This window comes from Xyrauchen texanus, chromosome 44 (assembly GCF_025860055.1).
Source record: "Xyrauchen texanus isolate HMW12.3.18 chromosome 44, RBS_HiC_50CHRs, whole genome shotgun sequence".
Classification (NCBI taxonomy): Eukaryota; Metazoa; Chordata; class Actinopteri; order Cypriniformes; family Catostomidae; genus Xyrauchen; species Xyrauchen texanus.
In genome coordinates, this window is record NC_068319.1 from 22,933,949 (window position 1) to 22,951,233 (window position 17,285).

At 37.7% G+C, this 17,285-nt stretch overlaps 1 protein-coding gene across 2 annotated transcripts in view; it reads right to left on the reverse strand.

Moving 5' to 3' along the window:
- unc13bb (unc-13 homolog Bb (C. elegans)) overlaps nucleotides 1-17,285 on the reverse strand; it is a 110,271-nt gene that overhangs the window by 9,785 nt on the left and 83,201 nt on the right. For both annotated transcript variants that reach the window (XM_052116764.1, XM_052116763.1), the window contains exons 20-30: nucleotides 15,235-15,385; nucleotides 13,688-13,756; nucleotides 13,511-13,600; nucleotides 13,224-13,364; nucleotides 12,838-12,968; nucleotides 10,817-10,902; nucleotides 9,923-10,049; nucleotides 9,739-9,835; nucleotides 9,027-9,170; nucleotides 8,404-8,481; nucleotides 6,533-6,610 (exon numbers count right to left, since the gene is read on the reverse strand). In XM_052116764.1, the coding sequence (XP_051972724.1) occupies nucleotides 6,533-6,610; nucleotides 8,404-8,481; nucleotides 9,027-9,170; nucleotides 9,739-9,835; nucleotides 9,923-10,049; nucleotides 10,817-10,902; nucleotides 12,838-12,968; nucleotides 13,224-13,364; nucleotides 13,511-13,600; nucleotides 13,688-13,756; nucleotides 15,235-15,385 (1,192 nt within the window). The remainder of the gene's footprint in view (nucleotides 1-6,532; nucleotides 6,611-8,403; nucleotides 8,482-9,026; nucleotides 9,171-9,738; nucleotides 9,836-9,922; nucleotides 10,050-10,816; nucleotides 10,903-12,837; nucleotides 12,969-13,223; nucleotides 13,365-13,510; nucleotides 13,601-13,687; nucleotides 13,757-15,234; nucleotides 15,386-17,285) is intronic.

The following is a 17,285-nucleotide window of genomic DNA, read 5'->3' on the forward strand; positions in this document are numbered from 1 at the left end:
AAACGTACGAGTGGATTTTTTTCTGTTGGTAAAAAAGTAACTTTCACAGTAATGCACTTACCATGTAATTCAATGGTGCAAGTGTACTTGAGGGTTTAAAAGCAGAAATGTGAAGCTTGTATTTTTGTTAAAAAACCTCTATTAATTCTTGCAAACATAAATGTGTTTTTTGAGCTGTGAAGTTGAAATCTGCCATTTTATGTTGGGACTAAATTGTAGTTATGATACTTATAGCTGCTGATGTTTAAAGATTGGAAGCAACTTTGCACAGAAAGAGAGTTAACAGGTTTAATGTTGTCCTCTGTACAGTACATACTTGTGAAAGTGTGTATTTGAATGTTTATTGCCATATGAACTTCTATTGTGAGGGCAATACTGAGGAAGATACTGTCAGTAGAGCTTCAGTTACAATAAATGATTGTTATTGTTTGTTAATGTTAAAGAGAGAACAAAGATCACGGGTTTGAGAAACAACTCTTGGTCTGGTTTCTCAGGCTACTTGTGTAAATAGAGAATTAAAGAAAAATAAAATAGAATAGATAAGCACAATGTCTTCTATGAAAAGAGATAACAGCAAACACTCACACAGTTCTTAACAGATACTAAAAAATACCACATCTAGATCAATACTATGTTATATTATTTAAACATGAATATTAGAATGTGCAACCAGTGTCCAAAATCGTGTGTAACACTTCTATGGGCAAAAGGTTCACATCACTTCCTGACAAGGTACTCAATACACACCTTGTCCTCTGAGATGTCCATCTATGGGCGAGGTTAAGAAAAAAAAAAGAACCTGTCAAAATCTGTAAATACGTGTCCACCTCACATAAAGACCAGTAAACCAATTATTGCGATTTTGCTTATACAGGGGACATCACTAGGGTGACGGTTATAAATATTATATAATAAAAAATGAGTAAATATTTAAAATAAAAGATGATATCTTATAAACTTAAGAGATAACAAACACACCTTCCCTATATCAGTCATTCAGAATAAAGATACAGTTGAAACAAATGAAATGATTTGTAAAATAATGTTTTTTATGTTGATTTTAATGAACAGAACCCACCTTTGCTTCATCAGACTATTGAAGGAAAGCAAAAGGAAGAAAACGGATGCTAATTAAGAATGGACAGCTTAACAGAAACCATTCTATAGTTCATGTCCAATATACATACAAATTAAACAACTCCATTTGCATGTATGGACACTTTGATGGCTTTTAAAGTCACCTGTAATGTGAATGACTGCACAGACTCAACTCAAAACCTAATCTCACTTAAAGACTTACAAAACGTTTGTTTCTGTAACAAGCTATATTTATTTGCTCTTTGGGCAAAACTCCTGAAATCTGTCAAGAACACTTCTAAGTCATATTTCAACCCAAAATCACATGAAAGAAATCTTAAATAATATTTTGTTTAATGATAATGAAACTTATTTTTAGGACCATCAAGATTTTGTATTTTTATGAAAATTAAGCACATTTTCCACCCAAATTCTCATTACTGTAATGAAAAAAAAAAAAACTCTAATCAATGTAATGTGGAGGAACAAAAACATGAAATATTTTATTAAAAATTTAGATTAGTACTTATGCAACATTGAAGCATTTTTTTCTACTGACTTAATTAAGTCTGATTAAATAAATAATTGTATTACAGTCAGGGCTGGACTGGCAATCTGGCATACCGGGCACTTTCCCGGTGGGCCGACGCACTTTGGGGGCGATCAGGGGCGGAATGGCCAGCGGGAGAACTGATCGGTCCTGTGGGTCGGCCGTGAAATGTGCCAAATGGGCCACGATAAGCAAAAATGAGCCGCCGCGTTATGCTGAACAGAACAGAAAACTGCGATTAATTATTGAATTAATTAATTGACTTACAAAAATTCAGGAAAAAAAGTTAAATATGCAATTTGGGGGGAAATTGGCTTTTTTCATTTCTTTATGCAAAATATAATCTCTCATTGCTTTCTTTTGATTTTTGGGTGGCCTGTGACCTGGAAAGGTTTTTGTGAGATATAACCCATTATTATTTTGAACTGGGTCTGTACTTGAGGGTTGGGCTGAGGGTTGACAGTGATTTTTAAATCTTGTTGGAGATTCTTTAAGGGAATGAGTAGGTTTGTCCCCTTTGTGTAATAAAATCCTGTACAGGACACAAACACTAAATGAAAGTCAATAAGAACCACTGTTGGACACTTGATGGCAGAGAGGGGGTTCAAACACAGTTTATCCACGCTTGCTGGGACAGCAGCGAGTCTTTGGATTGGAAGAGGGCGCCTGGGGAGATTGTCGGATTAAAAGGCACAATAATGGATGAAACACAGCCATGAATCCAGTACGGATGATCCCACCCAACCCCCTTCGCTCAAACAAACCTCCTTAAACTCTTCCTCCTCCTCCTCCTCATCACTCTCTTCCAGCTGAAGGAAGCACAGAAGGGACAAAAACATATAGTCATATGGTCAGAATGAAGCTAGTTTGTGCCCCCCATAAAAATAAAAGCCTTTCATTATTTATCAGCTTCCCAACCAATCAGAGCAACTGTATTATGAGCGGATACGGTATCTGGCCAGCAGATGCCACTGAAGAGCAAAGTAAGAAGTCCTGAACATGTAGTGATGTACAATACATTTGTTTCAGTTTTAGAGGTTGATTCATCAATGACAAGCTACTTTCAGACCCAACCTTATGTTTACATTATATATACATTAAAGCATTGGACGGACACTTTTATCCAAAGCATTCATGGTACCTCATAAATCACCTTCTAAAAAGGTTTTTGTTTAATTGCGCCTGCAACAGCATATCTCAAATACAGCAAAATATTTATACATCAATTGACCGAAATACATTCATATGCATATATTCACAGATGCCGAATATAACAGATGATATTTAAGTTACCTTTGTGTGAAATTATTAAAGAGAAAAGAAATGTCCAACAAATCAACACGTTTCAACTAAATATCAACGGGTGTCACATCAACAGTCTGAAACAGAGATTTTTCAGTGCTGCTGTCCTACATATCCAACCAAACTATCAAATAAAAGGAAAATAAGCCGATCAGAAATGTTGTAATTATTATGAAGCACAAGTCATCCGTAGATTCCCTTTCAACCGGAGAGTCTGCTGTCATTGTTTCATGTGCAGAGAAATATACACGACTCCAGTAATCAGCTCGAGACACATCATCAACTAATGCCACATAACTGACACACACACACATGTTTGGTTTCCATGTTTTATGGGGACTTTCCATAGACATAATGGTTTTTATACTGTACAAACTTTATATTCTATCCCCTAAACCTAACCCTACCCCTAAACCTAACCCTCACAGAAAACTTTTTGCATTTTTACATTTTCAAAAAACAAAATTTAGTATGATTTATAAGCTGTTTTCCTCATGGGGACCGACAAAATGTTCCCACAAGGTCAAAAATTTCGGGTTTTACTATCCTTATGGGGACATTTGGTCCCCACAAAGTGATAAATGCGCGCGCGCGCACACGCACACACACACACACACACACACACACACACACACACACACACACACACACACACACACACACCTCAAAACTAACAGCAAGCTTTGCATTCCCAAAACAGATGAAACCAAACAAGTTTCAAAGTCACCTGATCCAACAGAATCCATGAATTCAGAATTCTTTTCAATCATACATTCAATACACCACACCAGCAACTATTCTAACTATTGTCTTTTTATCATGGTTGCAAGGCAGGGCTGTAAAGATATTCCATACACACTCCACTTCTTTTTTACAGACAATTAATTCAGCTCAAACTGGTTGCCGACTAATTTCAAACATTATTATGTTTTTCATCTGCGATGGACTGGCGACCTGTCCAGGGTGTCCCCCGCCTTTCGCCCAATGTTAGCTGGGATAGGCTCCAGCCCCCCGCGACCCTGTACACAGGATAAGCGGTTGACGATGGATGGATGGATGGATTATGTTTTTCATATAAATTCAGCATTAGGAGTTTGTAAATCACCTTTGCCTAAAACTGCTCAACATTCAAAATCTTCAGCGATGACTGCATTGTGATATTTACATTTGGCATTGTCACTGGTCTCTTTCCTAGCATATACTGTATTTGCACTTTGTATTGTGATTGGTCCTTTATTTCTTACATTTGCATAGGCATTGATTCTTGTGGTTTGCTTAGAGAAAACAAGACAAGTATCATGAAAATGTCAAAGCTGAATTAAATTTATGCAGAACCCAAGACTAAAACCTAAACATAACTAAACCTTTAACACTATTCTTTAGTTGCCTTGCCAGCACTGCTGTTACCCTAAATTCTCGATTCAACTTTACTTCTACTTCTGTCTACCTGTTCTACATTGCTTCTACAGTTTAACTCCGGCTACGTCTACACTAATCCGGAAACATTTGAAAACGGCATTTTCGTTTCAAACTTGCTCTCTGTCCACACTAGCGTTTTCAAGCATTTTCCAAAATGTGCTCGTCCACACCGAAACGTATGAAAACGGTTAAATCATGTTACTGCACATGCGGAAAATCCCATTGCATGTACGGTCTGAAACTCAACTGCCCTCATGTTCCGTCTTCCGGACACCAATTCAGAGTAAACTTCCCTTCGCCTTAGAGGAAGGAACACAACATGATGGTTGTACAAAGTAACATTTATTTTTTAACAACTTAAATCACATCCAAGCTCAGGCACATCTTCTGAATAGTAATGATTACTTTAGAGTCTGCTCTATAGAGAAAAATCCCATTCATTTTCACTATGGTGATGTTCATTTTTAGCAACAATGTTTAAACCTACCATGCACTTTGTGGTTGTTGGTATATGCTTTTGTTGAAAACACAAGAAAACACAAGTTAATAAAGGCAACTTTATAAATAAATACAAAATCCTAGTGGAGAACTACACTACCCATAATACCGAAGATAAATCCACCAATCAGAGAAGCTATTTCCATGTAAAACTGAATTGGTTTGACGCAGAAGATGGTGCTTGCGAGAAATATGGTGCACCACGATACAAGTGTGCATGCATGTTTGCTTCTGAATATCTAATCCTAAAATTTTGCAATAAACTTAAAGCTGAATGATGTAATGTTTTAAATAAACATTGTTTTCAAACAGCTTTCTGAATACGCTCCCCTTCTGCCGTTGATCGGACAAACCAACTCACGTTAATGTTATTGTCTCTCTTGAAACGGGTTATTCAAAACAAACAGAGGAATTTTCAAAGTGCCACAGAGACACAGTCACAGTGCTTACATTTTTCAAGACAATTAACCTACAAATACTTCTAGTTGTCTCTACATATAAAGCTGGCGCATATAAAGGAGAACGTATTTTTAACACTGAAAAAGTACATTGTAAAATGTTTTTGGTTCAGATATGTCATTAACAATGCTTAACGGGATGCGCAGTTCAGTTAAAACTGGTTGGTTTGGTTTATGGCTCTTTATTTGAAATGCCAAATGCCAAAAAATTTAAAGATTTTGAAAATCAAAAAATTCTTTGCTTGATAAATTACATGAAATAATTCCAACCCTCATGTTGGTAATCATCAGGATCAGAAATTAAGGGGGGCTAGGGGCAAAAATGACACCTGAAATTTAAAATGTGGTGGCAGCAAATGCCCCAATAAATAAAAAAAATATTTGTTATAACAAAACTGATTAGTAATAAATCTGATCATATTCTATTCTAAGCTTAGTTATAGTATCACATAAAATATGATTTGAAGTTGATTTAAAGCATTCTCAAACATATTGCTCAGACTGATATGATTGATATTTGTTTATGATAACAAATAAATCGAATAATAAAGTGAATAAAACAATGTCACGGAATATATTTTGTATATGTTTAGAAAAGTCCAGGCAAATCCAGGGGGCAATTATAATGAAGTTAATTTCTGACACTGATGATCATCCACAACAGCTGAAACACTACACTATGTTTCATTCCAACTAGAGGGATCTGAATGTCTACAGTGGTCTAGTCATACCCCAGCTTCCTCTGTGGCAATCTGAAGACAAGAGACATATGAAGCTTCAATAAAGCAATTTGCAAATGCAATACAAGCAAAGTATAATGAAACATATACAACTGATCAAGAGATTGGACACAGCTGACTGAAATGTTTCTCATGATTTTAATTTGTTTTTATATAAAGGCTTAAATGCTTGAAATTAGTTTTGTAGACCATATTCCAATGTATGAAGTTGTTTACAAAAAAAACTAAATTGTAATTATTTATTCATGGTCATGTTTATCAATTCATTAATTTACTTTAATGAATGATATGGGCATATGGTAAAGGAAGTGTCTTCCACTCGTTGTCATTTATTGGACCTACAAGCAGGACACTATTTGAAAAATGGTGTCCTTAATTATTTTAATATGCTGTGAGAGAATAAAGGACCCTGATGTCCCAGAAAATTGAGGAGAGGATAAATGATTGCTTTGCTCAGGGAAGGTCACTTTCATCTGCAGTTCTCCTACCTGTTTAGCACCCATTGATTCAAACATCTTCTCAAGCTGGACACGCAACTGCTGGATATTATTCATCAAGATGCATGGCTGAGGACAAAAAGACAGAGAGTGAGAGAGGTTTATTAGAATAGACAAGCTAAAAGATATGCCAACATAACCGTCAGTTTAGCATACAGTAATGTCAGAAATGTGATTTAAATACAAATCGACAGGGTCAAGATGTAAGCTACATACTTTTATATCAACACCCCACAAAATATTTTTTTATTTTAATATCAATGATCAATGATGTAAATTCAATGATTGAAATTATTAAAAGAATCTACTGTACACCGATGAGCCAAAACATTATGACCACTCACAGGTGATCATCTCCTAACAAGGCCACATGTCAAGGTCTGGGTAGATTAGATGGTATGCGAACAATCGGTTCTCGTATTCAACGTGTTGAATGCAGGAGAAATGGGCAGGAGTAAATCAACTTTGACAAGGGCCAAATTGTTCATTTCAGATGACTGGGTCAGAGCATCTCTGAAACGGCAAGGTTTGTGGGGTGCTGGTTAGCACTGGTTAGTACCTACCAACAGTTGCCCGAGGAGGGACAAACCACAAACCGGCGACAGCCCAAGGTTCATCGATGTGCAAGGGCAACAAAGGCTATTCTGGCTGGTCCGAACTGACAGAAGGTCTTAATTGGCACAGGTCACTGAAAATTGTATTGATGGTTACAGGAGGAATGTGTCACAACACACAGTGCATCGCACCCTGCTGCGTAGACGCAGACCAGTCAGAGTGCCCATGATGACCCCTATCCACTGTCAAAAATGCCTACAATAGCCACATGAATGTCAGAACTGGACCTTGGAGCAGTAGAAGGAGGTCACCTGGTTCGATGAGTTCCGTTTTCTTTTACTTCACATGGATGGCTGTGTATGTGTGCTCTGTTTACCTGGGGAAGTGATGGCACCAGGATGCACTGTGGGAAGATGATAAGCTGGTAGAGGTAGTGTGATGCTCTGGGCAATGTTCTGCTGAGAAACCCTGGGTCCAGTCGTTCATGTAGATGACAATTTGACATGTGCCAACTACCTAAACATAGCTGCAGACCAGGTACACCCCTTCATGGCAAAGGTATTCCCTGATGGCAGTGGCCTCTTTCAGGAGGATAATGCGCCCTGCCATATTGCACACATTGTTCAGGAATGGTTCGAGGAACATGATGAAGAGTTCAAGGTGTTGCCCTGGCCTCCAATTTCCCCGGACCTCAATCTGATTGAGCATCTGAGGGAAGTGCTGGACCAACAAATCCGATCCACGGTGGCTCCACCTCACAGCTGCTAATGTCTTGGTTCCAGATACCACAGGAACCCTTCAGGGGTCTTGCAGAGTCCATGCCTCGGCGGGTCGGCACTGTTTTGACGGCACGTGGAGGACCAACTGCATATTAGCGGTGGTCATAATATTTTGGCACCACTAGTTTCACCAAATCGAAATTGCAAAATGTTTTATTTCTCTAACGTGTGTCTTAAATAGTCCCATCTATGTATGTATTATACATGTATGATGGTCTGTCCCACATGCAATCTGGTGAACCAATGTTGCTGTGTTGGCATGATCGAGATGTTCCCCACACAACCATAGCTCTTTACATTTTTTGGGAGAAATCAACTTAAGAATGGCTTACTTATAGTATCTCTGCATATTAAGCTGGGATACGAGAATATATTTTAACTTTACATTTTAAATAACACTGTGTTAAATGGCCATTTTTTAATGAATCAGTGAATTTCAAAAATAAAAAGAGAGAGAAAGAAAGACAGATTATTTGGAAAACACAATAAAGAGAAATGCCAATGTAAACAATCAAGAGAGAAACTTACAATCTTCTCTTTATCACAACAGGCTGGAAAGTTCTTCTTCAAAATGGCACTGTACTGTAGGAGAACTTTATCAATGGTCTATGAAGAGAAGGAAATAAGAACTGAGCTAAACTGTTTTTACCAGTTAATATGTCTGGAGGATTACAACAACAACACCAAAACATTGTATAAACTCTAGAATTTCAGCAGGATTTTAGAGTGGGTTAAGCTGAGATGTGGAGCTCTCTGTGGACAACTCAGTACTCAACTATAGTTTGCTACCATAAAACTGTTGGACATCAGCCCAATAAGCTCTCCATGTGTCTGATAAAGATTCTTGTGGGACTATCAATTTCAATGGATGTAGGAGAACCTTGCCAAGCTTGGCCTGGGGAATGACTGAGGCTTAATGGAAAGGGCTGCATTAAGCAATTTTATTTGATTAGAATAGAATCTCATTCTTTCAGGCAAATGTTTTTGGTCCATTGATATTCTTTATCTGATTTGCACTGAGATACCCTGTGGCTAAAAGTGGTCCATTCTCCCTGAAATCGAAGATCATTTTAGAAACAAAATATAACAGAGACAGCTGATTTATTTTGACGTAAATCTAAGAGTAAGGGGATAGAGGAATGTCGTTTCACCTTGGCAAAGCGGCGGCTGTAGAGGGCCATGACTTTGAGGTCGGGACACTCCAGTTTTTTGATGATCTCAAAGCTCTGGTTGAGCTGGGTGAAGACGTCCACCACCGAACAGGAGAAGAGAGCATGCTCTGATGTCTGTTGAAACTATAGAGGAGAAAAACACAAAATCTATTACATCATGTTTTTGGTGGGGCAACACTGAATAAATGTCCTTTCGCGTGACTTGCACTCAGTTTTGTGTATTTTTATTAATTTTTTCTGACCTGTGCTGTTTTGACCAGTGCAAATTTGCAATAAAACTGTTAAATAATCTTTCAAAAAGGACAAAAATAATACAAATAATAATAATAATAAAAAAAAAGTAAAATCATTTTAAGGCACATAAAATTAAACTTATCTAGATACATTGAGTTTTGACACAACGTCATAAGCATGTCATTACTCTCTTATGAATGTATATCAATTACATCTTCCGTTTGATTTCACTATTTTCGGTGAACACTTCCCACTTTCTTGAGACCTAGCAACCTCGTAAAGTTGTCCTTCTGTGATGCTTTCTGCAACGCTTTTGAGATGGAGTTCAAGAGGTTTGAGAACAGCGTGATGGTTTTGAATGGCAAAATGACACATTGTACCCGTGAAAAACACCAAAATTATTATCTGTGAAAGATAATAGGCTATAATAGGTAGATAATGCAGAAAAACAGCTTACTCCATCTTTTTTATCTCTCTCCAAGGCTCCATGCATGAACTCCATGGACACATCGTCATTCTCATGCAACCACTGCAGGACGAACTGCTGGAACCAGCTGAAAAACACAACACAAGATCAACAAATATCCAAAATATTTGTTCTTTTGCATTTGTGTGGTTGAGATCATGAAGTGTTCTCTTACATGGGGTATTCTGGCACAACTCCCTTGAAGGCTGGCAGATCCTTTACATATTCATTATAGAGCCATTTGACCTTGAAGTGCAGATTCATGTAGTCTGCACTCTTACACAGTCTGTGTTTCTCATGTTCTGAAAAAACAAAATCACAAAGAATTTGAATAAGTTGGAATAAGTTTATAAAGGACCATTAAAGCTAATAAAGTCATAATTTACTAATTTACTTCTGATAACAGTTAGAAAACCCCATAAAACCTCCTCTCTTACATAGAGGACAAGGTTATTTTCTTGGGTGCTCCTTTTCATATAATACATGTGAATGAGGATTGGGCCAGTCAACCTCCAAATTGACAAAAAAGCACCATAAAAGTGTCCTTAAAGTGGTCACCATATTCCAAGTCTTCTGAAGCCATATGATAGCTTTGTGAGGACCAGGCTGAAATTTAAGTCATTATTCACTCAATGTTTGACTACAAAAATGCTGTAGACACTATTTGGCATCAAACGTCATCTTTAACATAGCGTCCATCATATTTGATTTGAGAAATACAGTGGAGGGGCAGATTTTCATTGATTAACGCTCAGTCTGCTCCTCAAACAAAGCTATCTTATGACTTAGAACTAGACCAGAACAAAACCAACAATATCCTGAACAAACCTGAATAAACATGCTAGACTTTGTTCATATTTTTCACCATGACAAATATATGCAACATGATTATGATGTTTACAATGTTAACAAATCTGGTAATGTGTAAATGGCCCCGAAGGTTTTACATTTATAAAAACATGTGTGTAAACAAGGGCTGAACTGTTGTGGAAATACACACAAATGCAGAACAAAAGCTAGTTTCAATGTACCAAAGCAATGGAGCAAACCTGTGTTCACTGTAACTTACCTTCCATGGCATATTTCATATCCTGAGAGAACTGATTCCACATGACCTCAGCGCTCAACTTCCCAACGTTTAGTTCCTGAGGAAACCTGTGGCAGGACAGGAAAAGATGGTTGAATAAAAACAGGACACAGTTAGACAGGGTGTCTAAGATCATTCCTGCTATGCAGGGCATTTTCATGTCTTAATTTATTGGATAAAATATTAAAGTTTCTTTTCATCAAAGTATGACAATTAAGTGAATATAGGGGGAATCTAAAATTATATTCATTAAATATTGGTTAAACACCATTTCAAATAAAAATGGTTTCTACAATTTTTTTTTAATTGGGTATACATTTATATATTTATTTCCTGTATCCTCAACATCACTTTCCATCCTGTTAATCTTTTGTAATATCCCTTCACCTAATGAAAGTCTCCATTAGGATTAGAGTTGGGTTAGGGTTAGGTAAGGGTTATTAGGGTTAGGTAAGGGTTGATTGGGTTAGGGTTAGGTAAGGGTTGTTAGGGTTAGGCAAGGGCTGGGTAAGAGTTGTAAGGGTTAGCCAAGGATTGTTAGGTTTAGGAAAGGGTTGATAGCGTTAGGTAAGTGTTGGGTACATTTACATTTTTGCATTTGGTAGACGCTTTTATCCAAAGCGACTTACAGTGCACTTATTACAGGGACAATCCCCTGGAGGAACCTGGAGTTAAGTGCCTTGCTCAAGGACACAATGGTGGTGGCTGTGGGGATTGAACCAACAACTTTTTGCTTACCAAGGTAGGGTTGGGTAAGAGCTGTTAATGTTAGGAAAGAGTTGGGCAAGGGTTGGACAAGGGTTGATATGGTTAGGAAAGGGTTGATTTGGTTAGGAAAGGGTTGGGTACGTGTTTTTATGGTTTTGAAAGGGTTGATAGGGTTAGGTTAGGCAAGTGTTGGGCAAGGGTTGTTTGGGTTAGGTTAGGCAAGTGTTGGGCAAGGGTTGTTTGGGTTAGGTTAGGCAAGTGTTGGGCAAGGGTTGTTTGGGTTAGGTTAGGCAAGTGTTGGGCAAGGGTTGTTTGGGTTAGGTTAGGCAAGTGTTGGGCAAGGGTTGTTTGGGTTAGGTTAGGCAAGTGTTGGGCAAGGGTTGTTTGGGTTAGGTTAGGCAAGTGTTGCGCAAGGGTTGTTTGGGTTAGGTTAGGCAAGTGTTGGGCAAGGGTTGTTTGGGTTAGGTTAGGCAAGTGTTGGGCAAGGGTTGTTTGGGTTAGGTTAGGCAAGTGTTGGGCAAGGGTTGTTTGGGTTAGGTTAGGCAAGTGTTGGGCAAGGGTTGTTTGGGTTAGGTTAGGCAAGTGTTGGGCAAGGGTTGTTTGGGTTAGGTTAGGCAAGTGTTGGGCAAGGGTTGTTTGGGTTAGGTTAGGCAAGTGTTGGGCAAGGGTTGTTAGGGTTAGGTTAGGCAAGTGTTGGGCAAGGGTTGTTTGGGTTAGGTTAGGCAAGTGTTGGGCAAGGGTTGTTAGGGTTAGGTTAGGCAAGTGTTGGGCAAGGGTTGTTTGGGTTAGGCAAGTGTTGATAGGTTTAGGAAAGGGTTGTTAGGATTAGGTTAGGCAAGTGTTGGGCAAGGGTTGTTTGGTTTAGGCAAGTGTTGATAGGGTTAGGAAAGGGTTGTTGGGTTTAGGAAAGGGTTGTTAGGGTTAGGTTAGGTTAGGTTAGGCACGTGTTGGGCAAGGTTTGTTTGGTATAGGCAAGAGTTGATAGGGTTAGGAAAGGGTTGTTAGGTTTAGGGTTAGGTAAGGGTTGTTAGGGTTGTTAGGGTTAGGGTTGGGAAAGGGTTGTCTACCTTTAAACAATTCCATCCTGTTTGATACAATTACAGAAATCAGTTTGATATTGATCAACATTTAACTGACATTGGGTAAATAATCAAGATATATTTAATGAAGTTTAAGTGCTTGAGCAGAGCATATTTCTGAAAGTCTTTTCTACACTTTCCAAGCATATTCATGTTTTAAATGATACTGCATAACAGGAATAACCCGTATACATTCAGGTGTGCTTGCACACTCACTGGTTCAACACAGGAGTGTAAGAGTTACGGTCCTCCTCTATGATAGATACTATAAGGGTAATGAGTTTGGGCCAGAAGTCCAAGTTCTTGATGCTCGGGCCCTGATCTTCTGGGGTGCACTCTTCCTTATTCTGACAGAACCAATCAGAAAACATGAAATATTTACTTTCTTTACAGCAAATACATTTTACAGTATACAGCTGATCATATTCAAATCATCATGCCATTTTGTATTCAATAGGAAAAACAGATTGAATCATCTTTATCAATTTGAGGTTACCAAGCATCACTAAAACAACTGTTTAAATTTGTATACATTTAAAATGTAAACTAAAAAGTAAAGTGTTACAAGACATATAGCAGGTGGAGGAGAGTGACTGTCTAACCGTGTCTCCAATCTGAGAGTATTGGCGACTGTACAACTCTTGACAGTTGTTGAAGATGTAGTCGTATGTGGAGTTGAGGCAGGCCTTCACACAGTCTCGCACAACGTGACTGGCTCTCGGCGGACTTTGCAGTTCCTGGACCTGTCCAGCATGAGGCAGTAAAGATTATAAATAGGTGAACACTATTGGCGCATTATCTATGCTTTGTTGGAATAATGACAAAATAACCACAGCTGGAAAATAATAGCATTCTTTCTTGAACTCTTAAAACACTTTTCATTCTTTACCTTCATTCTGAAGAAGGTGATGCTGGTCAAAAGGTCCACAGTAGATTTGAGATCTTGTAGACGCTCTTTACTGCTTGCAGGGAAGTTGTTCTAAGAGAAGAGAAAGATTGAGCATACAAAGATTTATCATAAAATAGGTTGAAATTGGAAAAGTTAGATCAACCAGCCAAAACTCACTCGATACATAGAGAGATCAATGCGCAGGGAATTGTGCAGCTGATCCAACAGCTTGACAAACCGTTCTTTCTGTTAAAAAAGAAAAATATATAGAAGATTTTCAGTCATTCAGGTACATTGTAGAATATCAGGAAAAAATACAGTTGACAGCACGGGGACTTGGCTATAATTCTAAGGCATTTAATGAAAATGAAAATCATTTTTACACCTGAAGTTTTCTCCACTACATACACTACAACTGAGAGAACATTTGAATTCCTTCAATAAACCGTAGACAATAGAAGTCTACATTTTCGAAATGGTCTTTCAATTTTGCACCATTTCCTTGTTCCATTATTTAGTGCAGCCACATTGAGACAGTGTCTGTATCTGCAGCCATCTCAATCAACAAAAATGCACAAAAAATAGACAATGCCACAGAGAATGAGACATTAAGAGTGCCTCACTTAGACTTTCTATTCCTTAATTCATCCTCTACTTCCTGCTCCATTTACAAGTATGTTTGTCATTGAGACATATTGCACAACTGGTTCAATTGAGCTTTACTACTTACTACCTATCCACTGTGGAAGCTTCAGAAGAGTTTAAGGGTTCACACTGAGCTCTATGCATCTAAATGATAAGAATTAAATATTTGCAAATAATTTTTTCACATCCTAACAATCCAAACAAAGTCTTTCTTTTTAAAATGTTCAGATATCCGAATTAATTTCTTTTGCATCTGAATAATTAAATAAAAAAAAATAAAAAATAAAAATAAAAGAAAATAAACTATCAGTCAAAATTTTGGACATTATTTATATTTATACAATTTATATTTCCCATGATCTTAATTGATCTAAATGACTATGCTTAAATGTTTAAAAAGTAATAATAAAAAAGTAATAAAATAGTTGTTTTTTATCTCCCCAATTTGTCAAATCCAATTTCTAATGTGCTATAGGGTCCTTGTTGTGGTGTAGTGACTCGACTCAATCTGGGTTGCGGGGGACGAATCTCAGTTGCCTCAGCGCTGTAGACCGTCAATCTTATCACGTTATCACGTGGCTTGTTGAACGTGTTACCGCGGAGACATAGCACATGTGGAGTCTTCACTCACAACTCACCACGCGCCCCACCGAGAGGGAACAACATTATAGCAACAACAAGAAGGTTACCCCATGTGACTCTACCCTCCCTAGCAACCAGGCCAATTTGGTTGCTTAGGAGACCTGGCTGGAGTCACTCAGCACACCCTGGATTCGAACTCGTGACTCCAGGGGTGGTAGTCAGCGTCTTTACTTCCTGAGCTACCCAGGCCCCCATAAAGTAATAAATATTAAAAATTAGAAATCAACAAAGCAAATCAAAGCACACAAAAAAAAAAAAAAAAAGAGAGATGCAGTTTGTCAAATAATTATAGCTCAGATTTCAGCGATTCCCTAAGAATGTGTAAAAATGTATCTTCTAAGATCTGTAGCCAGCAGTCAAAAGTATGATTTACCAGACAGAAACTATGTGTTTTTGTGCACTTTATGATCTGTATGCTGTGTAATAGCTGAACGTACCCCAAAGTTGGATGCAGAAAATCTATCGCTAGCAGAGACATTGGTGGATGCAGTTGTGTGGGCGTAGTAGGCGTTGATGTTGGCCAGCAGTGTGCTCATCACAGCAGGGACCCCGGGACACATATACTTAGATGAGAGACATGCAAAGTGCCTGCACACACAAAGACAGAGAACACACAGAGGATCATTTTGCTGCTCTGATTTATACAGTAGCCCAATAACCTGGGTAACAGGGTTGAATGGTTGAACTTGACAAATGCAGTCAGCACAACAATAAAAAAAAAATTTTTTAAATGAAGTGCAACAGACTATTGTTAATATTGACAAGATACTATCTAACATATCTTATATTTCTCACATAAAAAAAAAAAACATTAAAACTTAATATAAAAAAAAGTATTGAGACACCAGATTGTACCCATTTCGTGGAAAGTGTCTTGTGCACAGCAAGACAAATAGTTTGCAGAAGGCTTTGCAATGAAATGAATTTAGCAAGACGAAATGTTCACATGAGACTACCTGTACACTTTTGGCTATAACTCACTGGCAAAAGCTCTCCAGAAGAGGTCATCTTTGGTCTGTTTGAGAGAGGCTTAGTTAAGTCATCGTGGATTGGTAGATGGGTCTGTCATTGCCCCAATCGGCCCTGCGTCTCATTTAGTGTGAAATATGTGTGTGCGTGTGCTTAATGTAAGTGATGTGCTCAGTTAATGAGCATCTCCTCACAGTCCTGATGCCTGACTCACACTCAAGCCATTAACATCCAAAGACACCATCTAAGTATTTAATTTCCTTATTGCCCTTGCCCATCCAAGATCCAGCCACTGTCATAGAGAAGACTATGCATGTTTATTCCTTTATTTTGCAAAAAAGTGCTTAAAGTGTCTTAAAATCATGTTTAGACAGAAGACAATAAGAACATGTTTTAATGGTCTGTTGTATTTTACAATTTTAAAGAATTCTTGATATTTCTGAAATAAGGAATAGAGAATGGATTTTTATTAACAAGTGGACAAGGGCTTGTTTAAAATACATCATTATTGATGCAGGGTGGAAATACACACAGTCTCACATGTATTTGTGCATTAATTCAAAATGCAATCCACAAATACACATGGGGAAATATGGTTTCTGATTTAAATTAAGTTTAAGCACTTTCAATGCAGAGTATTAATTTCAGTGTCTACATGCACACGTGGATAGATGATACATTAAATATTAAATATTGCAATAATTATTCAGAGAACATATATACATGTATAAAATATAGAGAACATACAGAATGTTCAAATGCTTCTTTAGATTGGATGTGAAGGATATAATTTCTGCAAGGCAAAGGCTACATTGCTCAGTTATTTCCACCAATGTCCAATAAAAGTTATTTCTGTATGGGGTTAAATGAGGAACGGGACACAATGTCTTCAATGTATGTACTTCTACCTGGTTAGGCATGTCGCACATATTTCAGGCTCTGGATTAGAACGCTCTTCTAAAATTTAGGAGCATAATTAAAAAATGTAGCACCATTTATTGCTGTTGACTGATTGGTTATGTAATCACGTCAGTAATCATATAATCCATAAACATGTAACTAATTTAATTTTGCACATTATAAAATGTATTGTAATCTAATTACAAGTACAGATTTTTTAAAATCTGATTACATAATCTAAATTACATGCAATCTGTTACTACCCAAGCCAGCACTGCTGGTAAGTTTATTTTCTTGCCAAAACCAATTTTACCTGCATTCAGCACATGACAAGTGTTATCTTTGGAGCCTGCACATTGGCGCTGCATTAAAAACAGTTTCTGGACATGTATTTTGAATCCTGATTAACATCCTGCAGTCAAGTGCATCTCCATTGTGATGGGATAGAAATGCTACTTGCAGCTTACATCAGAGGCTGGAGTGACGGAACCGTTTCGATCATTTACCAAAATTTTAAATCATTGACGCATAATTCAATATGTTTCCTTTTTTTGATCGACGAATAAGGTATCTGGTCAACTGTGTTTCCCTACTTTAGAAACATTCCAACAGTAAAGGA